This window comes from Alnus glutinosa, chromosome 1, assembly GCF_958979055.1.
Source record: "Alnus glutinosa chromosome 1, dhAlnGlut1.1, whole genome shotgun sequence".
Lineage (NCBI taxonomy): Eukaryota > Viridiplantae > Streptophyta > Magnoliopsida > Fagales > Betulaceae > Alnus > Alnus glutinosa.
In genome coordinates this window covers 17,880,898-17,906,600 of record NC_084886.1, presented here as the reverse complement: position 1 = coordinate 17,906,600, position 25,703 = coordinate 17,880,898, and the positions used below count along the sequence as shown (strand labels likewise).

At 36.8% G+C, this 25,703-nt stretch overlaps 5 protein-coding genes and 1 long non-coding RNA gene across 13 annotated transcripts; 2 read left to right on the top strand and 4 right to left on the bottom strand.

The window, feature by feature from the left end:
* Positions 1-249: 249 nt before the first annotated feature.
* On the bottom strand, positions 250-2,610 carry LOC133875770 (uncharacterized). The gene is made up of 3 exons (XR_009901485.1): positions 2,377-2,610; positions 605-905; positions 250-535 (listed from the first exon to the last, which is right to left on the bottom strand). It is a non-coding gene; the product is annotated as an uncharacterized LOC133875770 (long non-coding RNA).
* A 57-nt stretch (positions 2,611-2,667) lies between these two features.
* Positions 2,668-5,904, top strand: LOC133875755 (proteasome subunit beta type-2-A). Of its 2 annotated transcripts, none has more exons than XM_062313989.1 (4): positions 2,668-2,808; positions 3,224-3,481; positions 3,575-3,698; positions 5,436-5,904. In XM_062313989.1, exons 2-4 carry the CDS (start codon positions 3,324-3,326, stop codon positions 5,766-5,768), a joined length of 615 nt encoding a protein of 204 aa, XP_062169973.1. In that variant the 5' UTR covers positions 2,668-2,808; positions 3,224-3,323; the 3' UTR covers positions 5,769-5,904. The 2 variants fall into 2 exon arrangements, with proteins under 2 accessions (XP_062169973.1, XP_062169981.1); XM_062313997.1 differs by having other exon boundaries at positions 2,672-2,808; positions 3,229-3,481.
* Positions 5,905-7,857: 1,953 nt separating this feature from the next.
* Positions 7,858-14,085, top strand: LOC133875697 (probable RNA helicase SDE3). 7 transcript variants are annotated; one of them, XM_062313906.1, is made up of 6 exons: positions 7,858-8,041; positions 8,201-8,224; positions 8,808-9,594; positions 9,688-9,861; positions 10,463-11,917; positions 13,591-14,085. In XM_062313906.1, coding segments are annotated over exons 1-6 (2,676 nt in total). In that variant the 5' UTR covers positions 7,858-8,039; the 3' UTR covers positions 13,825-14,085. The 7 variants fall into 7 exon arrangements, with proteins under 7 accessions (XP_062169890.1, XP_062169937.1, XP_062169920.1 ...); XM_062313953.1 differs by having other exon boundaries at positions 8,201-8,267; positions 8,819-9,594; XM_062313936.1 differs by having other exon boundaries at positions 8,201-8,267.
* A 43-nt stretch (positions 14,086-14,128) lies between these two features.
* Positions 14,129-16,107, bottom strand: LOC133875748 (non-specific lipid transfer protein GPI-anchored 25). Its single transcript, XM_062313977.1, has 3 exons — positions 15,380-16,107; positions 15,071-15,136; positions 14,129-14,451 (listed from the first exon to the last, which is right to left on the bottom strand). The coding sequence occupies exons 1-3, from the start codon at positions 15,771-15,773 to the stop codon at positions 14,222-14,224; spliced, it is 690 nt and encodes a 229-aa protein (XP_062169961.1). The 5' UTR covers positions 15,774-16,107; the 3' UTR covers positions 14,129-14,221.
* Positions 16,108-17,808: 1,701 nt separating this feature from the next.
* Positions 17,809-19,058, bottom strand: LOC133858620 (non-specific lipid transfer protein GPI-anchored 20-like). Its single transcript, XM_062294094.1, has 4 exons — positions 18,618-19,058; positions 18,505-18,531; positions 18,339-18,398; positions 17,809-18,213 (listed from the first exon to the last, which is right to left on the bottom strand). The coding sequence occupies exons 1-4, from the start codon at positions 18,964-18,966 to the stop codon at positions 17,996-17,998; spliced, it is 654 nt and encodes a 217-aa protein (XP_062150078.1). The 5' UTR covers positions 18,967-19,058; the 3' UTR covers positions 17,809-17,995.
* Positions 19,059-20,404: 1,346 nt separating this feature from the next.
* LOC133875740 (stearoyl-[acyl-carrier-protein] 9-desaturase, chloroplastic) lies at positions 20,405-25,703 on the bottom strand. The gene is made up of 3 exons (XM_062313965.1): positions 25,514-25,703; positions 21,904-22,408; positions 20,405-21,300 (listed from the first exon to the last, which is right to left on the bottom strand). The coding sequence occupies exons 1-3, from the start codon at positions 25,636-25,638 to the stop codon at positions 20,740-20,742; spliced, it is 1,191 nt and encodes a 396-aa protein (XP_062169949.1). The 5' UTR covers positions 25,639-25,703; the 3' UTR covers positions 20,405-20,739.

Sequence of the window (25,703 nt, the reverse complement as noted above, 5' to 3'; positions counted from 1 at the left end):
ACCCTATTGGCATTGTCAGGATGGACAATTACAAGAAGACTTTTTGTGTCTGGAACACCATTTCCAGTGGAAAACAATGACTCACAAAAAATGAAGATCAGATATTTGAACTTCACAGTCTCACAAATAAGGCAACGATTCTGCAGAAGCAAAAGTTCAATCAGATAGATTACGCTTATGTTTTGAATTGCGTATTTTATCCTTAGGTACAAAACGTGAATAAAGGTTACATTTAAATTGCGTATTCAATGCATACCATATTCATCTCAATATATATCAACGTACAGTATAGATAATTATAGATGATGACAAGCTAAGTCTATCAGCTAAAATAAGAACAATTCAAATCTGTACATATCAGCTACGTTAGAGAGACATGTCTATCTTCAAGTCTGTTATTGGTGATGTTCTATGCCTTATCCTCTTCATTATCACAAGCCTGCGTGCATTGTGAAGTTTGTTGACACGGTTCATGATCAAGTTGGTTAACATCCATGCCTTTGAGCCACCTCTACTTGGTAGAAATTGGATTTTGCTGCCATAACAACCATGTTAGTTTGCTGCTAAAGAGTAAAACTATGTTTTGTGAAATTTTTGTACATACCTGTTGATGCTAATTATACTAATGTGTTCCAGAATCTGAGATATCATGGGGGCTGCGAGTTTTAACCTGATAAACCTTCTTCACCTGCTTATCACATATTTCAGAAGATGCAGTTCTTGTTGTCTATTATGCATTCCACCATTTGCAGCTGGGTGCTTCTATTGATCCACAAAAAAAATTTCACATGTGGGGGTAAATTGAAACATATTCGATAATAATGGAAAACTTGTGAAGCCAAAGGATGAGCATGATGTACATAAAGCAAATCAAACATCACGCTATTCGGAACCTGCTCTTCCCCCTGCATATACCAGATAGAAGATGAGCAACACTTGAGCATTCAAAACATGAAAAATAAAATGCTGACATCATCAATGTTTTTGCTGCTGGTGATGGCCCTAATGATTCATGAATTGTAGCCATCCACCTTGCTTGAAACTACAATTGGTGCAAAGTGACTCTAAAGTGACAATTCTAACAGAAAGGAAAACACTAAAAATATGCAAAACAAAAAGGAAAACCACGCAAACAAATACCTCGAGGGAATGACTCTGCATATATTACAAAACATTAAAACTTGGAAATCTTTTTTCCAGGAAAATATATTAGATGCTCCATGTTGATGTAAAAACAACAATTTAGACTAAGCATAGGGAACATAGGAAGTAACCCAAAAAGAAAACTCATTAATCAAAAGTCTTTATTTTACAACATAACATATTTATAAAAAAACCCTACTGTACTGACAGATATGAAAAACCTCAAAATACTTTGTACTGGTATTCTCGTATTACTCTCTATGTCTAAGAGAGTATGAGCCACTTGTTCCAACATAAAGACTTTTGATTGATACTCCATACTAAGTGCTTGTTTCACCCCATGAAGTTGTAGTTCTATGAACCATTATCCGGAATCTAGAAACAAAACCCATAATAAAATTACCTAGTTAACAAGAAAACCATTCAAGCATGCCACATTCAGCTTTGTGACAACGTTCTCATTCCACAATATTATTTTGAACGGAAAAAAGCTAAAAAAAATCACAAACCACTCTTTCTCATGGAAATTTTATCAAACATATGGAATGCAAAAACAGAAACACCAATGACCCAAAAAAAGAGTCCTACTGCAAGATGAAACCACTCTTTCTCACCTTCCATCATTGCCTTGTCCTTATACATGTATCCCAAAATAGTAGCAAAAAGAAGCTAAAAAAATCCTACCGCAAATCATAATGTAGTTTTTAAATCTACACGTGTCACTTAAACACAAAGAACCCAACAAAATCAAAAACCATCTTTCGGCTTAACCGGCATTTCATATTAACCAGTTTTTTCTCTACTACATTCAATTAATCAAGAAAAAAAAAATTACAATGCTTTAGAAATCCAGGAAAAAAAAAATTTGCTTTATATCTAAAATCAATGGTTATCTAATAAGTTACTGTTGAAAGCTTGGGTGCAACCAAATAGAGTTTTAATAAACCAACATTCATTCATTCAAAGAACCCAAATCAGACCCACATGCAGAATGCTAACATTCTCAATCTCCCACCTCCATCGTGAATTCGTGATGCACTATGACCCCAAAAATCATAATCAACTCATCAAATTAGATCCTTGATAAGATTCAATCACAATATTAGATCCTTGTTAAAAAAATTCATCTTCCACCCACAAACCAAAACGAACCCAGACCAAAGAAAATGTAAAGAAAAAAATCGTGCTATGTAAAAAAATAGAAAAATAAAATAAAAATCAGAGAAACCTAACCTTGGTTCCGTCAACGGTGGAGGCGGAAATCAGAGAGATGCGGCTGGCTGAGTTGGGGGAACGGAGCTCGCGGTGGAGATGCTGCCGGTGAAAGAACGGCCGGCCGGAAAGAGAGAGAGCGAGAGAGAGAGCAGCGTTGGGGGCCATGCTGATCTTCTGATTCAAAGACGATCACGAAAAAAAAAAAAAAGAGCCATGTCAGCATAGGTATGTTTTAGGCCGTTAGATACATCTAACGGCCTAGATTGTTAAAAAAACTAGTAGAATTGCCGTGGATCTGAAGAACAACTTGTTCTTCAAGGCGTTGTTACATACTAAAAGACACAGAGAGCGAAGAGAGAGTGGGATAGTAGCTGAGAAACAACAACCTCAACGGAAGAAAATACCCGGTCTCCTACCTCAACTATTTTTGCACGGGTATTAAGACCTCCGGTAAATGACAGCTCTTTCTTTTTGATTTGTTTCTTTCTTTCTTTCTCCTTTTTTCGGTTTGATTGAATTCTGTACAATGATTGTTGGTTTGGATTTGTGGGTCTCTTTCTGGGAGATGTGTTCCATGTTGTGTAGCCGATATGTTTGATGATTTTCTCGCTCTTGATCTCTGAAATTTTCTGGGAATCTAAGATTTTCCCGAGAAACCTAGTCGGAGAAAATTGTTTTTAAAAAAAAACTGGGTTTTTTTTTTTTTTTAATATTTTTTTTAATTTGTTTTAATTTAATAAAAAAACTGGTTTTTCTTTTTTTTCTTTTTCGTTTGTTTTTTCTTAAAAAACATTGAATGCCCAAACTGCCCTTCTCCTCCCACGAATTCCCCAAAATCCCCCTCTAAACCTACTTGTTCTTCAAGCCAAGGTGCAGTAAAATTACAAGAGACACAGAGAGACTCAAGCGAAGAGAGCGAGAAATCTGATCGAAGAGGGCAGATCCGGATCAAAAAGCAGATCGAGATGGAGTGCGTGTTCGGGCTGGTAGGCGAGGGGTACGCCATAGTTGTGGCGGACACATCGGCGGTGCACAGCATACTGGTGCACAAGTCCAACGAGGATAAGATCATGGTTCTCGACTCCCACAAGCTCATCGCCGCCAGCGGAGAGCCTGGAGACAGGTCCTGCTTCGATTCCCATAACATCAAACAAAAAATGCAAAATCATTCACTCATTTTTTATTTTGAGCTTCTAAAAGTTTTGGTCTTTTTCAGAGTTCAATTCACGGAGTATATACAGAAGAACGTGGCGCTCTACCACTTCCGCAATGGGATTCCTTTGACCACCCCCGCCGCCGCTAACTTCACCCGAGGCGAGCTCGCCACCGCCTTGCGTAAGGTATGATTAATTAATTTATTATTTCGCTTAATTTTTGGGTTATATTTTTGTTTATTAGATGGGAAGTCCGTTCCAGAATCTTGGCAAAAGTTTCGGTAAAACCAGTGGACAGAGATTTATCTCTTCCTCTGCAGTGGAATCTCTTCGCTCTCTTGTAATTTGTTTCTGTTTGTGGTTGGCTGCTGGTGTTATCGCTTGGCCTTGTAATGGTTGTTGTTTAGCAGGTTTTGTGATCTGTAGTTAGTGTGTTTCCTGGTTTAGGAAACGTGGGTCCAGGTTGCTGGAGTGACTTTCTGTATTGTTGAGTTTTGTTCTATAAAGGTCTTAATTCATCCAAAAAAAAAATAAAAAAAATCTTGCTTTGAGGTTGGGAGTCGAGTGGGATTTTGGTTTATTGGAAGGTTTAACAAATTAGGGTTTGTGGGTTTTGTTCACTGGGATAAATATGGTATCTGACGGGAGTATTTGTTCTTAATACGATGAGGTTTTCGGCTTGGATGAGCTGAACTCGTTTCTTGTTTACAGTCATGGGTTACCTTTGCAGGGTTCTGCAGATCTTTGGTTGTGCTAGTTAGAAATTGGCTGGGCTTCTTTGGCTTGGATATCCTCCACTAGGCCTTAGGTGGCAGTCAGTCCTGCTAGGTCTAAAGACTCTTTGTAAAGGTTTCCAGTGTGTTAACTTGGGAGGAGCTCTATGTAAGGCTCCTCTTCCATATGGTTACCTAACTTTGGACAGGCTGTTACCTCATTGGAGTTTTTTTTTTTTTTTTTTTTTTTTTTTTTTGGGGGGGGGGGGGGGTGGGGGGGGTGAATTTCCAGACCCTTGCAGCATAACTATATGAGGTGTATAAAGGTGAAATTCCTGAGCATGGGTCATGTGATATCAATGTAATTAAGGATTTTGATTTCGGGGCTGTCTTATAAAGAAAGCTGGATGGTCTTCTTTCTTGGGCACAACTCAAATCATGTTAATAAATACCCCATATATTGCTCGCATTGTGCTGGAATGAAACTGCTTTCTCAATTACTTGGTCCATTGCTGTGCTCTGAGGGTTATGGAGAAACTGAGTTAAGTTGTATCATTAATCTGGCTGAGGGGCATCTTGATGCGGGACATACGGGGCTGACTTCTTAGCCAATAGGGTGTGGTGATACTGGAGAAACTTTTTCAAGTGTTAACTTTAGCTTCCAAGGTTTCTCTTTTCATTCCTTCTGGGTGCTTCACCTATGTTTATTTTAAGTTATTCCTTAGAGATTTCCTTACACTTCTATGTTGTCTTTCCTAATAGCAGTAATGTCCCTTCCCTTTTTTCAATCAAGTAAAAATTAATAATAATATCTTAACCCAAAAGAGAAAAAGAAAAGAACTGTGACTTTGATGCTCAGCAGTCTCTAAAATGAACTTAGATTAAGAGGTAATAGTTCAAGGCAGTTGAGGTAGAGTTAAGCTAGTTATGTTCAGAAGTTGTAATATTTTTGTGTCTGTCTGTACATGTGTGTAAGAGGAAAAAAGAGAAAAAGAGAAATACATTTTCTGGACTTTGGTTTAAAATCCTACTTTTTTGGTTTGCGAAATCGCATTGCCAAACATACTCTTAGTTTCACGGAGTTGCAGTTTCTAATGCAGATCTCAAATCACATCCACATGCATATGCATGCCCTATAAAAAGCATAATTGTTAGGTAGCGTTACTTTGGCTACATGACTTGATAAAATTGTGAAATTTTGTTTTTTCAGAACCCATACTTTGTGAATATCCTTTTGGCGGGCTATGACAAGGAGACAGGCCCATCTCTTTACTACATCGACTACATTGCTACACTTCACAAAGTTGACAAGGGAGCATTTGGTTATGGGTCCTATTTTGCTCTCTCAACGATGGACCGACACTATCACAGTCGCATGTCTGTGGAAGAAGCCGTCGAATTGGTTGACAAGTGTATAACAGAAATAAGATCCAGACTGGTGGTGGCACCACCCAACTTTGTAATAAAAATTGTTGACAAGGATGGAGCAAGGGAATATGCCTGGCGTGAAACCGTCAAGGATGGTGCTGTTGCTTCAGCCTGAATCCTTTTCTTTGGTCCTTTTTAGTTGGGTGTTTTTATATAATCTCTCTCCAAAAAACCGGGTTGTAGTACTGGGTACTGTTTGATAGTTGTATTGTTGGATTATTAATGCAACACTCTTTGTTTTTTGTTGTTCATTTTTCTTAGGCTGAGACGTATTTAACAATGCCTTTATCCTATTCTCGGAATTCTTTCCACAACTAACATTTACTGTGAAGCAGCAGAGAAAGGGTCTGCCTCATTGCAAAACTTAACCTTATTATTTTGTCATTCATGCATGTGTTGAAATCTCAACAGTTTGTTTACTTTGCCTGTTTAAATATAAGGGTGAAGGAAATTTGTTGGTCATGCATGCAGATTGCATCCAATCGAGTTAATCTCTTATGATGAGATTCGAGTCTTGAATTATTTCCTTTCGAATGGTGAGTGTTCCACAGGTAGGAGGGATTTTGGATTAATGACAAAGGAAGAAAAGACCCATTTTTCATCCTGCAAGTTATCCATTCCTTGTACCAAACACAGAATATTATTATTCTTGATCTTCTGCATAATTTATTTTTCTTTTTTACTGTGCTTTTCCATCGTTTGATTTTTCCTTCACTCTTACCTTTCCTCTCTCCTCATTTTCCCTCCTCACTAGTCACTACCAAGTACCAAACAAAGCTCTTTTTGTGAAACATTTTAAAAGGTTTAATAAGACTAAATTAGTGTTCAGTGTTTCGGGTGATGTGCGCGCCATATGATTGGCTATTTCGCAGAGGAAAATGTTAGATTTACAACACTAATACAACAACTGTACAACAATTTCTCACATGAGGGTGGGTCCCACATACTGGGGTCCACCTTCATATGAGGGGTTGTTGTACAGTTGTTGTATTGGTGTTGTACAAGAATCAAATCCCTTTCGCAGAACATACTGATTGCATTTGCCAAAGGGGAAAAGACATCCCATCTTTGAAATCTGAAAGATGGTGGGTGAACTGTCATTAAACAAGATCATATCTATTTATGAATCAGAAAAATAAAAAAAAATATATTCTAAATCAAATGAATAAAAATCATATATTAAATTTCAAATCCTTTATTATTATTAAGAAAAAGCACACATAACCTATTTAATTTATCACTATATTGTTAATATTCATCCAAGACTATTAATTGTGTCAATGTCTTCCTAATGACAAAAACACTCTTCATAAAATTATTAAAAAAAATAAAATAAAAACTAAAAAAATTATTAAAAAAATATAAAATAAACAAAAATGTATACCAAAAAAACATAATAATAAAATTTTGAAAACTTTTTTTTTTTTTTTCGTTTTGTTTTGTTTTTTTTTTTTAAAAAAAATCTTTTTAATTTTTTTTTTGGTTTTAAAAAAATCTTTTTTTTTTAATTTAATAAAAAAACTGGATTTTTTTTTCTTCTTTTTCGTTTGTTTTTTTTTGTTTTTTCTTAAAAAATTATTTTATAATTTTCAGTTATTTTTTCCTTTTATAAAAAATCTTTCTTTTTCTTTTTTTATTTAATTATTTATTTTTTAAAATAATTTTTTAGTTTTCTTATTATTTGTTTTTAGTTTTTTTTTTTTCGAATTTATAAAGACATTTTTGTCTTATTCAAAAAAAAAAAAAAGAAATTTAGAGTTTGGAGAAATACAATAACAATTGAGTGGTTGTTTGAGAGAGATATTTTTTCCTTACTATTAAAAATGAGATGAAATTCTTCTTTTTATCATTATTATTATTATTATTATTTTAATAAAGAGAAACTTTGTATTTGACCAGTCAATTAGCATGCTAATAGACCAATAAATCTGACGTGAACCCGAATCCTCTTATTTTTAAGTGGTGGTTTAAATTTTATTTTGTTACATTTAACGATATAAATGTTGTCAACATTATTTGAAAATATAATATTTTCAAATGGCATTGACATGTTAATATTTACAAAAAATAAAAAATAAAAATAAAAAAAATAAAAAGAAATCTAATATGAATCGTTAAATGAATCTTCCTAATTTCACTTGAAAAGAGATATCTTATTGTGTTGGGGGCGGGGGGTGGAATTAATAGTCACAACTCACTCTACTTTGGTCCCGCACAGTTCACAACTCAACTCTCAATCTAAAATATGCATACGGAAAATCCCGTAGGCCTGTAACCGTAGATGAGAGAGAGAGAGAGAGACTTCCGTAGGAAGGAAGCGGGCTGAACAATGGGATTTTGGCACGTCTTCAAGTCACCTTCTGTATAACAGACCAATTTCCAGCACATGTACTATCTGATTCGCGTCGGCGACCCCACCCTACCCTTTTTTGTGAATGAATAATGCATTAGCCATTTTTTTTTTTTTTTTTTCTTCTGGGATATATAGAAAGTTACAAATGATCTTTTTAAATCTGCATTGTGCCCTGTTTCTTTCTTGCTTTATAGGTTTAGACTGAGCTTTGATCGAAGGTGGGTTCTCTCTCTTTCATCAGAAGCATATTTCTCCTTCACGGTTGTCTTTTAACCTAACCCTTCATTTTGCCTCTGCTTTTTATAGCAATATTTTATTATATTTCTATTTTTTTTTTCTTCTTTAGTATATTTTTAGTGTGTCTGTGTGCGCTTTTGTTGTTGACAACGTTGTTGTGGGGGTTTAATTCATATATTGGTTGTGGGCATTGATGTTTGGTTAGCGGAACATGCGATAAGGAATGCCCGTGGACTGTTTGTTATACTGTCTTACTGGATGTAACCGTCATTGGTGTGCTTTGCTGCAATACAGTAATACTTGATTCTCTTTAGTTTATGGTGCTTCAGATCGTGGGTTTACTGGCTATTCCAAATCTTCTCTGTTAGTGTTGATGATGTTTCTCAAGTTTGATTTTTTTCATTTGTTGCCTATGTAGCTTCAGTGATTGGGTGTTTATTTATTTAACTTTTTTGAAGTTTCATTATTTTAGTAGTAATCTGTGTACTTTTTCTTTTTCATGGAGTTGTTTTCTTTCTTGGGAATTTCTGAGTAGCATTGAAGCTCATAGTGTTTTCATTTTAGTCTCTGCTTAGTGATGGATTCCTTTGGTGATAAGTGGGATGAGGAATGCTCTACCATTTCAGACAAAGGAGAAATCGGTTTTATTGATTATGGGGATGACAAATCTGTGTGTAGTTACAACACAATTGAAGAGGGTCCTATTGTTATTTCTGCCCCATTTGCTCTTGTGGAGGGAAATCCTCAATCAGTAACCGTAGGAGAAACTGCTGCAGATTCGGTTACTATCAAGAACACTACTGGTGATGCAGTGAATCTCTGGTCTGTTGTAATTTTCGCCTCGACTCCTGAGAACTCTTTCAAACTTTCTCTGATCAAGCCTCCATCAGCAAATGAAACCACCAGCGGTTACATAGACTTTTTCTCCTTGGAGGACAGGATGATTCAGCCAGGGGAGACTTTGACTATATGGCTCTCTTGCCAACCAAAGGATATTGGCATGCACACTTCAGTTGTGTACTTCGATGTGGAAAGCGACAGGATAGAACGAGTGGCTTTTCTTATGGCTGATGATAAGATTTCACAGTCTTTGGTTTCTAGAAAGCCATATTCAAGAGGCAGAAGGAAGAAGCAGTTTGTTGATGATAGTCCGTTTGTTATGGGTGTGCGTCCTGCAAAGGCCACTGGCCGAGTTTTCAGAAACAGACTTCCTCGATATGACATTCCAGAGAAGATAAGAGAATTGCTTGAGAGCAAGCAGATACCTGATGTTGTCCAAGAAGGTCTTACAATGGAAAATTACTCTTCTTTCTTCGAAAAATTAGTAATCATGGAAGAAATGCAACTGGAGGTAACTTCTTATTTGTGAACAAAGAAAGGTAGTAATGATTAAATGATATTCTTGTTTTCATTTTGTGCTAAAATTGGTGAATTCTGGCTTCAGAAAGACATGAGAAGTTATGACATGGAATGTGTCGCTATGAGGAAGAGGGGAAATCAATTTTTGTCTCTTGAGGTCCCAGGCCTGGCTGAGCGAAGGCCTTCACTTGTCCAAGGGGATTTTATTGTTGCCAAGCTTGCCTCTGAGTATGGAAATGACGCGACTTGTAAATATCAGGTTCGTGTCCAATTAGGCATGGTACTTTATTTGTTATCAATGGTAATGGTTAGAAGTATTAGCTTGTACGGTTCCAACTTCTAGCTATAATTAATTTGTCATACTAGTTGCAATAACATTTAGGAGTAATAACTACTGAGCTGTTGTAACTTACTAAAAGGGCTGTTGGGATTCTGTTGAAAGAAAACATAACAAATCATTCTTTTCACATACCTTGTTCATATAAGGAGATATGGTTGGAGTTTGGCCTATTTGGATGCTCTTAGTAGCCCATCCCATCTGTTTGATTAGAATTTCATTTTACGTTTGGAGGAAACTGTCATCATCATATATTTTAAAACATCCAGAGATTTTGATATTTGGCTATAGAACATAATTGGAGATTTCTTGCCTCGGATGAGTTCTGTGTTAGGCAGATAACAATCCTACATGAATAGTTCTCATTTGGCTCATGTATTTCATCTATGTACAAAAATGACATACACACAGCATGGATTGCTTCTTATCTACGATTAGCTTTGTTTTGTACTTTAGTGTTTTAGTTGAATATTTAGAATCCTGGAGCTTTATTTTTTCCAGAATTGAATGCGTTGTTGCACAGGGTTATATCCACCGTGTTGAGGCTGATGAAGTATATCTGAAGTTTGCTCCAGAGTTGCACTTGCAACATAAAGATGGAAATCTCTATAATGTTCAGTTTACATATAATCGAGTCAACATGAGAAGGTTATATCTAGCCATTGAAGCTTCAGATGAATTAGTGCAAGAGTTCCTATTTCCGTCTGAGTCCTTTAACAGGAGGCTCATTAAAACCACTCCACTGGTGCCTGTATCTTGTAATCTCAATCCAGAGCAGATGTGTTCGATTGAAATGATCCTTGGCTGCAAAGGAGCACCGCCTTATGTGATTCACGGGCCTCCTGGTACGGGTAAGACTATGACAGTAGTAGAAGCAATTCTTCAGCTCTACACTACTCGAAAGGATGCTCGGATACTTGTGTGTGCGCCTTCAAATAGTGCAGCAGACCACATTCTAGAGAAACTCCTAAGTGAAAAAGCTGTTGAAGTTCGAGAGAATGAAGTTTTCAGGCTCAACGCACCTACCCGTCCGTATGATGATGTCTCGCCTAATCTAATCCGATTCTGCTTCTTTGATGATCATATCTTCAAGTGTCCTCCACGCGGTGCCGTCATGCGATATAGGATCTTCATATCAACTTATATGAGTGCCTCTCTTCTTCATGCAGAAGGTATGAGGCGAGGCCACTTCTCTCATATTTTCTTGGATGAGGCTGGCCAAGCTTCAGAACCAGAAACTATGATTCCTATATCCAAACTCTGTCAAAGAAATACAGTTGTTGTTCTTGCTGGAGACCCGATGCAGTTAGGGCCAGTAATATACTCCAAAGAAGCAGAAACTTATGGATTGGGGAAATCATACTTGGAAAGATTGTTTGAATCTGACTCTTACAGCAATGGGGATGAAAATTATGTAACGAAATTGGTTAGAAACTACAGATGTCACCCGGAAATTCTTTATCTACCTTCGATGCTGTTCTATGATGGAGAATTGATTGCATGTAAAGATGACACAAGTTCCTTTGTGGATGATGTGAATCTCCTTCCTAACAAGGAGTTTCCTGTTCTTTTCTTGGGTATCCAAGGTTTTGATGAGAGGGAAGGAAATAATCCATCATGGTTTAACCGAATTGAGGCAAGCAAGGTAGTAGAGACCATAAGGCGACTGACTGCAACTGGGAATCTCAGTGAGGAAGATATTGGGGTAATAACACCTTATAGGCAGCAAGTGCTCAAAATAAAGATAGCCCTTGAAGGTTTGGAGATGTCTGATATCAAGGTTGGAAGTGTTGAACAATTTCAAGGACAAGAGAGGCAAGTCATTATTGTATCTACTGTCCGGTCGACGATCAAACACAATGAATTTGACAGGACGTATTGCTTGGGATTTTTGAGCAATCCTAGAAGGTTTAATGTGGCTACTACCCGTGCTATATCTTTGCTAGTCATAATCGGGAATCCACACATCATCACCAAGGTATTCTTTTTCTGTTGCTAGCTGTTTTTTAAGATTAATTGAGGCAAATATAAAGAGGCCCCCACATTGCTGAACAAAACCTGATGATAACAATGCCCTCTAAAAGATTGTGTCTTCATGACTCATGAGATCCAGATTCTGTACACAGAAATATGTACTCCCTCCATCCCAAAATAGATGTCGGAGTTTGAAATGACATTAGTATTGATGAAAATATATATATATATATATGATAATCTTCCTAAAGTTTCATTTACTTAATATTTGAGGCGGTGCAATTTTTAAGGTTATATAGAAAATTGATGAAGTAAGAACTACTTTTGAAAGTAGACATGTTTTTGGGATGTCTCAGAAATAATAGTAAGATATTTAACTTGGTATAGAGGGATTATTAAATTTTATATATTTTTTGATCAGAATAGTATAGTCGAAAGTTGCTTATGCAGTGTGTAGGTTTTGTCTGATTAGCAATTTCTCCACCTGCATGACGGTCTAGGTGGGTGCTTATGAAATTTACTATTGTCTAGTTGGACCTGATACTCATTGTTCAGGTGCTAAGGTCAGCTAACAAAACTAGCATCATCTTTTTGAGATTATTTGAGTACTATTTATATATTGACAGGCTTAATGGAGTTTCATCTGGAATATTACCTGCAATTATCAGCTGGAATTCCCATCTGGGTGCATTCTCTGAAACTTACTTCACATTCAACATTATTTATAAGTGATATGTAAATCCAACGTGGGTTGCTGAACTTTTATAAGAACCTTATAAGAAGTTTCATTCTTATCACTGTGTGTGTTGAAAAATGTTTGGTACTGGAACTTACTAGTTTTTTCACCTTGTTTATTGCTTTCTATTTCTTTTTTCGTTTTAAGTATTCTTTACAGCGTGGAAAATCTGGTCGTACTAAATTCAACTTGAAGATTACATGAATATCATATTGTTGTATATTTGCTTCTTACATTAATGGCTCCTTTGTGGTGTATTTGGATTGAAAGGAATGATAGAAGTTTTGAGTACCGTGAGAGGACTTTGGAGGAGATTAAGTCTTTATTTTTTAAAACATTGTATCTTTGGACAGCTGCTTTTGTTTCTCCTTTGATGATTATGTATCATGATTTTGTTTTTCTTTTTTGCTTCTACTAATTAGGTGGCTTCTCTTGTATACTTCCTGTGTATCTGAGATTGGGGGTGCCTTACTCTTTTAATGATATTTCAATTAATTATAAAAATTTAGTGGCTCCTTTGTCTTTTGCAGCACCTCCTAACAATGAACTTGGAAATGAGTTTTTTAGATATTCTTGCAATCCTCCTGTACTTTTGTGGCGATAATAAGAACTTAACTTCCTAAAACTTTCTAAATGAGATCTTGGAATGAAAATAAGAAGGTTGACGCGAGTATTTGTGTGTGTGTTTTTTCCTGACAAAAGCAATGGAGAAATCAGAATTTCTTTTGGTAGAATAGGAGTGAGGATAGTTAACAGAATGGTATTCATGAACATGTCAAGCAGTTAGTTATGATTGACACCAAAATATGTTGTGTTAAAGTAACGTCTTAGTATTGTGTTATTCATTTCATGAAGTAATAGAATACATTGAGCATTCATACCAGAACAACCAAATGTTAGTTTGCATTGCTAAGGCCCAGTTACTTGCATTTTTTGGGCAGGACCGGTACTGGAGCAAGCTCTTATGGCATTGTGTAGACAACAACTCTTATAAGGGTTGTTCTCTCCCTGATAGGCAGGAATTTGTTGACGAGGACTGCACACAGGGTGATTACTTGAACTGTGATGAAGAAAACACTCCACCCCCTCAAGAAGCTGAATGGGGTCAAGAGTCTTGGCAAGAATACCCTAAACCTGTTACGGATGAGTCTGAATGGTCTGATGGTTGGAAGTAAATTTGATCAACATCATTCAATTAATATTAAAGCAACTGGCATTTGTTTGTTTGTTTTGTTTTTGTTTTTGTTTTTTTTTTTTTTTTTTGGAGTAGTTTATATCTTCACAGACAAGGTGTTGTATACCTCATTCAATTAAATATTAGGTTGAAACATATTTTAATTTTTGTATCCCATGAAGCTATGTTCCACATACAGTTGAGTGTTGAAACAGCATTCATGTGGCTGTTCCCTGGTTAGATCAAGCCTGCATTTGGTTCAGATTTGCATATGTCATGAAACTTGATTAAGAAGTACTTATGCTAATTTGCTTGATATGCTGGATACTGGGTAAAGGAAATATTACAGGAGCTTCTGTCTACAATCCCAACATGCCAATGGCTGCGGAAAAAGGTAATCATAAGGTGTATGAACATAGATGAGTGGAGATAGAAACAAAGAAAATCAGTGTGCCGGGTGGAAACCAACTGTTGGTGCTGTAAACTTGTTTGGTGGCTGATGAAACTGTAGCCGGTTCTACCGATGAGTTCCCTGTTTTGGGTGGTGTCTTGGCAAACTCCGGTGACGAGCTTGACGTTGCAGATGAATTCTTCTCAGGTTCTGGTGGAGATGCAAAATTATTGAAACCTGCAACAAAGTGATTAGAAAATTTTAGGGTTCAGAGACCAGACCATGCTTCCATTAACCACTGATGCTACTGTCTTATATAAAAACCTCTGGTTTCAATTATAAATTTGGGATTTAAAGATAAAAGCCACTCTTGCCATGATTACAGTGTCTGATCATTGATCAATCTATACTGATATCATGGTTACGATGTTAATAAACTAAACCACATTAGACTCTTCTGTGAAATTAGAGTATTCCAGAATAAAATAAGCACTAATGACTTACTCAGAAAACTAATCTCTAATTACTACTTGCATTTGAAGGGGTGACAATTCGTGTTCACGAGTCAGGTTCAAATCATGAATAAAACAGATCAAACTCTTCGACTTTAACCCGTTAACTTCATATTAGGTTTGCGTCATGCTTAGTGACAAAAATTGCCAGTCCTATTGCATAAAATGCTAAGATAAAAAGTTTGAGAAGGATTATATCATTCAAATCAGTAAATACAACCATGAAACCTCGTCTGACAACATATTGGTGATCAAAATATAAACTGTGAATTAAGGGAAATGAAATTTGTGAAATAGTTGTGTGGAGAAAGTAAGTATAGAGAGAGCAGTTTTAGGCCAGATACCTGAACCAGAAGGATGTGTAAGCTCTGAGCTTGTTGGGCTCCGGAGAGGAGGCAATGCTGCTGACCCTGTTTGTTTGATCATTATATAAAGAAGACAAAAAGAATCCCATTAGTCCATTACTTGTAAATTGTATAGAAAATTCCAATCTAATCTAGTCATTGATTTTCTTCTCAGGAAAAAGATAAAGCACATAGAAAGAAAACAAACACAGCTGCAAAACCCACCATGAAAATTTCAACTATAAACAAGTTAAACCAAGAAAAGATCAAGATTTCAAGAAACCAAGAACTGGGTTCGGATTTTCAAACCTGAGCAAATCGACCCCAAAGATCCCTCCTTCGTCGAACTGCCATTTCTCGTCAGTGGACAGACCGAAGGCAGAGAGAGCACTTTTGTGCCACTGACTGGAAAACCGAGGATTGAGGGCTGCTGGACAAGGTAACAGAGGCAAACGCCATTGCTGCTGGAGTTCAAAGCTGAGGAGAAGGCGTGGCAGCAAATGTCAGAGGGTGTGGCGGAGAGGTTGTTGGGCGGAGACGAGATGTAGGGCAGGCATGGCGAGAACAGAACAAGCTCCTCGGTGCAGCTCGATTGCGGTGGCGGTTGTGGTGGGGCAGCAGCAGAGGCGGCGAGGAGGACCACAGAGGCAAGGAAGAGAGCAATGAGTGGAAGCTGGGCAGTGGCGGCGCTGGTGATGATCATGGTTGATGGGGTTATTGAAGTCTTCAGGGAAGTCTCAGAGTGATCAACTTTGTAAGCAGTTATACGAATGGTTGAGTGGCGGGAGAGTTTCTGTTTATAAAGGGCCTGGATTGCCGTGAATGCCCTTTGGTTTTTGAGTTATTTACATCCATTTCTGTGTTATTGACTGTTTTGACCGAGACCCTTTTAGGCCCCCATTTCTGAGAACGCTCTTGCTCCTTTACTTTTCTTTCTCCTTCCTCTTATGCGGACCAAACACAATGATATCTGTTCAGCTAGTTTGGCTCAAATTTGCAATGTTAGCATCTTTAGTTAGGGGTGTTAAGATACTATATGTCCCACAAGACTTGAGTAGAATTATAATCACGTGTATATAAGGTCTTAGACACCATTCCCTACCAAGTCGATTTTCAATAGTGAGTTCTACCTAAGTTTTGTATAATTTGGTATCAAAGCCAGACACCATGTCGAGTATGCGATCCGATGTAGCTCATCGAGTGTAGGATCAAAGGGGTTACGGCTTTGTAGTTGAGTCACGGAGAAGGCGACCTATAGGTTGAAATAAAATGTCTTGATACGATGTATGAGCATAGTAGTAAGGGTTAGTGTCGATCGATAAAGTAAGTACAATCTTAACTGTATATATAAGTTTTTGGGCACATTTCTCTAACGCTTAAGTTTGTTAAGGATTTTTTGAAAACATGGTTAGGAGGAGAGAAAGAGAATACACAATTGGTAGGGTATGGAGAGTGTGTACCAGGAGTGGTTGCCTCCCATTTCTTATTCTGACAGACTCTCTGCCGTAGGACCTTCTGATAGGGCATAACTTTGGCCAGGCATGATGCTCAATTCACGTCCTCTAGTGATGTAGGTTTATGCCAAGTGTTGCTTGCTAGTGAGGTACGGCCATATGACAGAGTAGTGGCACCGAATTCCTTACTTGCTTCTTTAAATGTTGTGGTTGTTGTTAGGCGTTGTGTAGTGCCACATGCTCATTGATTCTTTGGTGGAAATAACGGGACAGTTGGGATGAGGTGGGAAAGTGGTTATCTGCGTTACATCTCCCTTTACAATCCGTGCGCTTGGCTAGTTGGTTCGCTTGGCCAATCAGAGTATGTGATATGGTCTCGACCCGGCCCATGTCTTCATCAATGGCAATGAAGCCATTTCTTTGACTGAGGCACTGCTCAAGGTCTATACCCTGCATAGAGTAGCCGCCATATATAGTACATACATTTGGCTTCTAACCAAGGGGGCTAAAACACTAAACCCATCTTTGCTAATGGACTTAAAGAAAAATGTATCTTGGCATATTAGTCAATAGGTCTAATATACATGCCTTTGCGCAGCAGGGAAGTAGATAAGTTGGCTATAACTAGGCAGAACATAGAAAGTTCCAATGAAAGAAGGGGAATCACATTTTGCCCTTCCTGTAACCCTGTTGATGAAAATTAGAAGACTGATGCAGTAATCATTTTCCAACGGTATGGAGCACTCTACAAAAGTAGCCATTTTTCTTAATTAATTAAGGGTCAAAAACAGATAATCTTGCCGTTATTCATGTTTCTCTTATGGATAGTTAGGGCGAGAAATCGAAAATTCATAGTTTTAGTCTTGTTTCTCTCATTGGATGCATTCGTATAAGTTTTTGCTTTTCAAATCAATTCCTTTATTAGTGTGTAGAGAAATGTTATTTAGTAAACTGCTGTGTGATTAGGATAACGTGACAATGAAAATCAACCATTGAATTTTTTTTTTTTTTTTTTTACAAGCCCTTGTAGATCCAATTCGAAAGGCTGATTTTCACTATCATGTCATCTTAATTAGTTGTATGACAACTGTATAACAATCTATTAAATAGGATTACTCTAGGCTGTAGAGTTGATTTGATAATTATATTTATAAAATTCAACTGATTCTTGATCAATCCTGACTTTCATTTATTAGGTGAAACATTTAATCCTGAAAGTCCAAAATTCGATTCATAAGTAATCATCGATCATAACCATTTACTCACCAAATTGCTTACCAAGTCTCTTTAAACTATCAAATCTTTATTTTATTTCCTCTGATACATATATGTATTACAAAGAATGCATTCTCAAATAAATAAATAATCACACAATGTTGCTCTCAATAATCTGAACAAGCCCAGATACTAGTCAAGCCCTCAAAAGAATACTTAACAAACAAACCAACACACATACTGGGAAGACAATAACCTAGCAGTACTTGAGAGCAACCAATCCCAACATAAACAGCAGAAGAGATGGTGAGAGAGCGTGAGAGGGCATGGCAGCCGATGGGGTCAGAACTGGGCGGCTGCCGGTAGTTGCAGTTGGAGCGCCGGAATCCACCGTTGGAGATGGCGGTGTTAAAAGTGGCGTCGTGTCAGATTCTGGTGCCTGAGCAGGTGCTGTGGGATCAGGGATAGAAGAAGCTGCTCAAGAAAACAAATTAATATATGATATTAGTATCAAGCATCAGTAGCAACAAACCTTAAACCATTAGACATACGCCCATTTAATTGCTATATATAACTATGACTGATAGTTTTGCATATACCTTTAGGACTAGAAGATGGAGAAAGTCCGGGAGAAGGCATCGGGCCAAGCGAGACAGGACCTGCCAACCAATTTCAAACATGTAAGCTCTGGCGTCTGAAGTGTGAGATACAAAACTTTCATTGATACCAAGTAGAAAGAATCATAGTTCAAAGAAGGAAAGGTACCTGGAGCAGGAATAGGTGCACCAGAGGCTGCAGAAGTACAAAAAATTTGCATTAGTTCGTCAATAGTTTCATAAAAGAATACCATAAATGAGTATGTTGTACAAAAGCTTTACCTTTGCATTGGAGGGGAACTCCAGACATGTTACAAGCACGAGGGAGAGAAATGGCCAAGGACCGATTGATGGGTATCTGGAAGGGAACGTTTCCAGTAACAATGAGGCAGAAACAGTCCATGCTACCACTTGTGAGGGATTTCAGGGAGTTGCAGCAGTTAGCACTTGGCGAGGAGGTACCATTTCCAGTACTATTTGTTATAAAGTTCAAGCAAGGAGTGAAGCTAGTAATCATTGAAGCACTGCATGGAGTACTGATCTGGGCATAGACGGGACTACTAATGAAGAACACAGCCATGACCAGTATTGGAACAATGCGAGCACAAGGCGAAAAGAGCTCCATAGCCATAGGAGTTGGGGAAGTGAAAAGAATTTTAAGCTGTTGAGGGAAAAAAGCAGAGGGAACTTGGATTTGGGAGTTTGATGTTTTGGGGAGAGAAGGGTGTAGGAATTTATAGAGACAGGAGAAGTGGAGGGAAATTAGGTGAGTTTGAAGTTGGTTTTGGAGTTCAACTACCTTAACTAATCTCTACGAAATAAAGCAGCTTTAGTAGTTGAACTAAGCGGCTTGTTGTGGCATCTGTGTAGCCTATGTTGACTTGTATATGTTGTGTGTCAGTTTAACGTCAGCCAATTGCTCAACTCAGAAGTACCTTTCTGATTCAGCCATGAAGTTTTTACTTGCTCTGTGAAAAAACGAATCATTGACACGGGTGCCACAAGCCACAAGGTTTAGGTCAATGTGAGCTCAGCAATTTTTTCTTCTTTAATTTTGATCAAACAATAACGGAAGGCAATACTAGAGTTTGTAGTTTTAGTCTTGAAAGCAACCAGTTTATATAAAAAGAAAATGCTGAACCGTACAATTGTATCTGATCATTGAGTAAGATCACTCTTCACACTCATTTTATACCTGTTAACACGACATGTTTTAAGTGATTTTTTATTTTTCTTTTATAAAAAAAGGTGGCTAATATAAAAAAAGAGAATACCTTTAAAACTGTCGGCCAGTGTAAAATGTGTTAAATAATATATTCCACATATAATTGCAATTGGATATGGTAGGAAAATATATGAGATTAATTTAATTTTAATCAGATTTGATGGTAATTAAATCACATTAATTTTATTACCGTACTTGGCTACCATAATTTTCCTATACATATGAATGTCTCATATATTATAAATGAGAAATGATTGTTGAATCATATTTTATCATAATTTTAATTTTCCTATAAATATGAGTATCGTGTATTGTAAATGAGAAATGATTGTTGTATCATATTTCATTGTAAATATATTAAGGAATAAGAACAAAATGTAGTATTTTGAGTTTGAGATATGATACGTTTACTTTCCATCTTCAATAATTTTTTAAAAAATAACCATTAAACATGTATGACTCATATGTAAAAAAAAATCCAATAGTTTAAAAAAAAAAAAAAAAAGTCATTAAAATTGTATAAGAATTGTATAGAAATTGTAAACGTATCATATCTCTTTGAACTTTATCCCACGAACGTAAGTCATATAAACCGAATCACATAAAAATATGTGCTTATTTATTTTTATTTTTTGCTGTCTTCACCTTTTTTTTCTTTTTTTTTTAAAAAAATAGGTACGAAGTCAAATGGCTCCCCTCTGATTACAAGGCCATTTTGTTAAGGGGGAACACAAACCACTAAAGCTGGCGATTATAATCACAACGGTTCGTAAAATTGTCCTTCACAACATCGAGAGATGAATTAAAATGAGCAGAAAATGTGTTTAACCTGGAGTACCTGAGATTGCCATCGTTACTAAAATTTCCATAAAGACAGGGACAAACTACAGAGGAACAGAGTCTCGAGAACAAGATACCAACACTAGAAAGTAAAAAACAACACAACATCAAAACTTCAGCTGCTCCTATCACTTTATCAGCATATCTAACGACACCACACAAGAAGAAACTGTATCTACAGCCAAAGTCACTCCCCGACAAATTCTTTGCATACTTATGGAACAATATAAAGGAATTGGAAACAAAAACGCAACTCAGAAAATTAAACTTCTACCTTATTTTATGATTCAGAGAAGAGACTTTTGCAGGAGAGTAGACCTTTTTTGTTCCATACTACACTTAGAGATTCACTTTTCTATCAAAAATCCAACTGAATGGAATAATGGGTCCTTCCTTGGCCCTTCCTTGAGCTCTTTCCTCTAGCCTTCTAATTCTTGGAGGTAACCCACAAACATAATCCTGTGCTTTTCGCCCGTCGGCCGAAAGTCCACTCAGCTTCTCCACTTTCCATCTGCCAACCAAAAACTCCAATATATCGGCATAGTCCTTGGCAGTGTAGACCCCTAGCCGCTGTGCAACGGCTGAAAAGTGATCAAAAAGGTCATCATCACGGCCATCATACATCAAGTGGGCTGGCATGGAGATTTTCTTCCTCATCATGTCGGCAAATGCCATGACAGTTCCATTGGGATCAATCTCAAATAGCTTTTCTACTATCTTGGTGTAGGCAGTTTCATGGCGCTTCTCATCTGAGGCGATTATGCCACATATTTGTGCCAAATTCAAGTCACCATGCTCCTTAGCAAGCCTTGCAGTGTTCCCATGGGAGACAAAGGTTGCCCTTTCTTGGAAAGAAGTATAGATGAAACCAAGGTAGGGACTATTTTCTGTTCGAGGATCCTATTAGAAAAGATATAAAGAAAATCAAAGTCAAGGATCAAGCAGGTATTCTGACATATTAAAATTAAAGGACAGATTTAAGGAAACAAAAACTACTAAAAACATAGAACTACTCATTTTTTTTAGTGATCTCCAATTACAAAAGCAATCATTTTGGAGATTCAACAGAGGATTCGTATTTTGCTTCAAAAACATGATGTTGAAAGGCAAATTCTGGAACCTTTGCAGGAATTATAGATACAAATCAAAGTACTCATGAAGCTTCACAAGGTGGACACCAAACAAGAAAGGAAAAAAGATATGTGTAATTGAATGTACTAAACCTTCAAACTGTGCATGCTTGTGTTTGTGTATGAAACCCTTCTGCATTTTTATGCATAAATACAAGTTCATGATCTATCAGAAGTTTCAAACATGGGCTTCCTACAAACCCCAAACACAGAATCCTTGCATGAATTGCAAAGGATCCAACAACCACATGAGATGCAACGAGTCCAACCACCAAATGTGAAAATGAATTCGACATCTATGTGTGGGGCCTGCATATATGCACATGCAAAGATTAGAGACAAGACACTTCAATTTAGGAGGCAAGGATCTCACCATTCCTGACCCAATCAAATACTGAATTGTCTTCTCTATTTGCCTCATGTCTACTCGCCCAGTGAGGTAGAGATACTTATTAAGTAGGTCCCCATGCCTGTTCTCTTCAGCAGTCCATGCCCTTGTCCAAACTGCCCAAGAAGAAAGGCTTGCTCCCGTTTCATCCCGAACTCCATCTAAGGTATTAAGCATTGTTTGATAAGTTGGAAGGGCTTCTTCTGTAATCATATCTCCAACCAAAACAACAAAGTAATCATCTGGAATCTCCTCTGCCCTCTGCCTTAATTCCTTGACTTGATCATGAAAACCATCAGAGGCAGGGTCCGGCAGAAAATCCTGTGGTTGCCAACACTTCTCGACTGGCTTCAGGTGAACCAAAATGTTCTGTTCAGCCCAACCCTCCAAAGACTTAAAGATCTCAATCTTTTGGGGTGGCATGGAGTGGGTGACCTGAACATGCACTTCCCGAGGAGGCATAAAAGGCTTCTTCTGATTCTCAACCTCCCTGCATGAAATGAAGAATTTGGCATTAGATAGTCCAAGCAACCAAAACAGGAAAATGTTCAGGTTTTGCCCATCAGAAGGAAAGGGCATGGATTTACAATGACAGACAGGAACTAAGAAGGCTGAGGATGTTTGTTGAGAAAATGGGTTGAGTTTGACCAAAGGGTGTCAAGGTTCAATTTTTTTTAACTGTGGGCCGTGGAAAGTAATGGATAAAAAACTAGTTTACTGCAAACGCAATAAATAATATTCTTTTTCATGGAACACCAAATAAAAGAAAGGGAGGTCCTGATTCATGGACCGAGGGGTGTGATGCATGAGTTTATATTCTAAAAAATCATTTTTTATTTCTTTATTTTAGGCTAGAAGAAAATCATCCAAACGAGAAATTAGTCAGACCCCTTAAAAATACTTCATTTTGGCATAAGTTATAGCATAAGATTCATCAAAGGATTGCTTATAAATAAGAGAGCTAGAAACAAAAACAAGTATCAGTCACCAAAACATTATAATGCCGCCCAATATTTATGATTTATAGTGAAATTTATTAAACAGAAAAGGAATAAAAAAAATTATAATGGATGAAAATGCACCATATATCATATTAAAACCACAAAAAAATTTAAAAGCAATAAAAAAGAAACATTTTCACCCACAAGTAATAATTGTATGTTTGTGATTAAATTGACTTTATAAGAAAGAGAGAGAGGTGACAAAACAGGAAACGCCCTTGCACACCCCCGTGCACGCACACACACAAAAGTTATCAATAAAACAACCCAAAAATATCCAAACTTAGATGTTGCACAAATACACATTATATAAAATTGAAAAATAACACTCACAAAGATGAACCAACAGTCAAAAGATAAATTATGAATTTAAAGACCAATAACCATTTTAAAATTCACATAGTTTTCACACCACCTAAAAACATGGACAAAGATCTCCTCATCTCTTACAATAACATGACCTACAACTGCAAGCTGTAATGGAAGTCAAAGATTTTCCACATATAAAGTTACAAGGGAAGAGAGAGGGGAGAGAGGGGGGAAGAAACAAAGAGCTGCAAAAGAATAGGCTCAACAAGTCAAATATTCAAATCCAGACAAAATTAAAACACATAAATAAGATTAAACCAAAATAAACATACGAAATTCAGTTGATTATGAACAAGAATGATAGCAGGCTTCGAATTTAAAATCATAAAGACAAAAGGAGCATGGGTTAAATACAAGCCCACACGTTATTTAGTAGAACTAGAAAACAAAACCCCTCAAAGTCCAAGTATGGGCGACAAGAATGCTTCCAACTAAGACAAAACCACCAACACTGCCAAAAACATGAGAAAACAACAGATGGACAATCATGCATCCATTGAATTAGACAAATATATATAAATTTAAAAACAATGCCAACTTCTCAAGATATAATCCTCCAAATTAAATCCACTCGTCAGGGGAAAACTTTAAATTTAGGTATACCATTTGCTTTCAGAAAACATAAATTTCCAATACATTTTCTAACAAAGATGAATAAGACAGCCAATACATGCAATAACATGGATATACTAAAAATTCAATGAATCAACCAAAACCATATCTGCCAACACAAGGAAACCAAAGGAGGAGAAAAAAAACTCAAACCAATAGTTTCATTATATGAAACTTGCAATTAATGTAAAAGAAAACAAACATTCAACCAACTGATAAAATTAATTAAATAATAAATATCCAAACCACCTCATCCACTTAAGGGAAAAAGACAACCAGATAACAACATACACATCGAACTCACAAATCACATAACATAGAAACTAGGTACAGCAAGAGCGTCATTCCAATCACCAAATGACACAAAATGAAAATAAAAGAGTATTATGCAATTAGCTCAAGTCTGGAAAAGTATTTAAGAATTTTATTGGAAAAAAAAAAAACAAAAAAAACCGAAAGATAAAAGTTAAAAAGTAAATATTTGATACTGTATCGTTCTCGGTAGGATAATTTTCCTAGACACGAATTTAACAAAATGGCAGACAAAATTTTTGAGGCTTCTAGGAAAGTGAAACATCAAAGTGACATAGAAAAATATCTCTTAAAAAATTCTACATCCTTTTGGAGACACCACCGAGCACACACTAGGAAGAACAAGTAACAACATTTATAATAATAATGTTTATCAATGTCACAATTAAACCATTTTCTTTTTGAGGAAAAAAAAATAAAAATAGAATCATCAAGTGCATGAGAAAAAACCAGCTGAAACGACAAACTCATCGTCTCCAAAGATTATAGCAGAAAACAAATTCGAATCTCCACTTCCCCCTCCCCTTGGGGCCAATTACTTATTAAAAAAAAAAAAAGTATAGCAGAAAGCATTGAGAAATTACCAGATAAGGTACACACACAAAAATCACTTTACACAAATAAAGAAAGATTGCATATATTTTATATTTGATTCATGAAATTCAATTAGATCCATCAAGAAAATCAAAAGACCTACCCTTGAAATCCCAATAACTACACAAACTAAATCTATCTCAATGGGCTCTCTCTGGTCTTAATGCATCTCAATGGCTTCAATCTAGAAAAACTAAAGAAAGAAGAAGTCCGACATGCAAGAACAACGTTTACGAGATTGAAACAAATGGGAGATTAATCAAATATGTACACAACCCAGAAACTGACCAAAAGCTAATGAGAGAAGATGAAAGCCATCTGATTGGATTCAAATTAGCGACTAATACAAAACAACCACTTGAGAAAACAGGCAAACATAGAGAAACACCTTGAAGATCACCAATAATCATTAAGGAAAAACAAACAAGAAAACCCCATATAATTGAGGTAAACCAACATTAGCCAAAACATAAAACACCCACATGAAAAGAAATAATTTTACAGTCAAAGCCAATAAGATCACAGAAAAGAAATCAACATATCATATGCAAGCTTAACCCAAAATTACAGGGTACTAAAACAAAGACCCAGATCCATAAACAGCCTCACAACACGAAACTACAGAAAGATCTATCGGTCAATCCGGGAACATGAATGCATGTCAATCTCTGTAGATACTCAAAAACAGAAGGAATATATGCACTCACTTGGAGCCAGAGCTTAGGGTGGAGGCCATGAAGAACTTGGGAGATCTGAGGCTGGGCTTTGGTTGGAGAGCCAAAGAAGGCAGCTTTGGAGGTTGAGAGGTGAAAAGATTGAGTTTGAGAGCCATCGTTCTGGGTTGTCTCAGCTTTCTTCCTCCACAGAAGCGAGGCAGAAATGCTTTGCGGGACAATT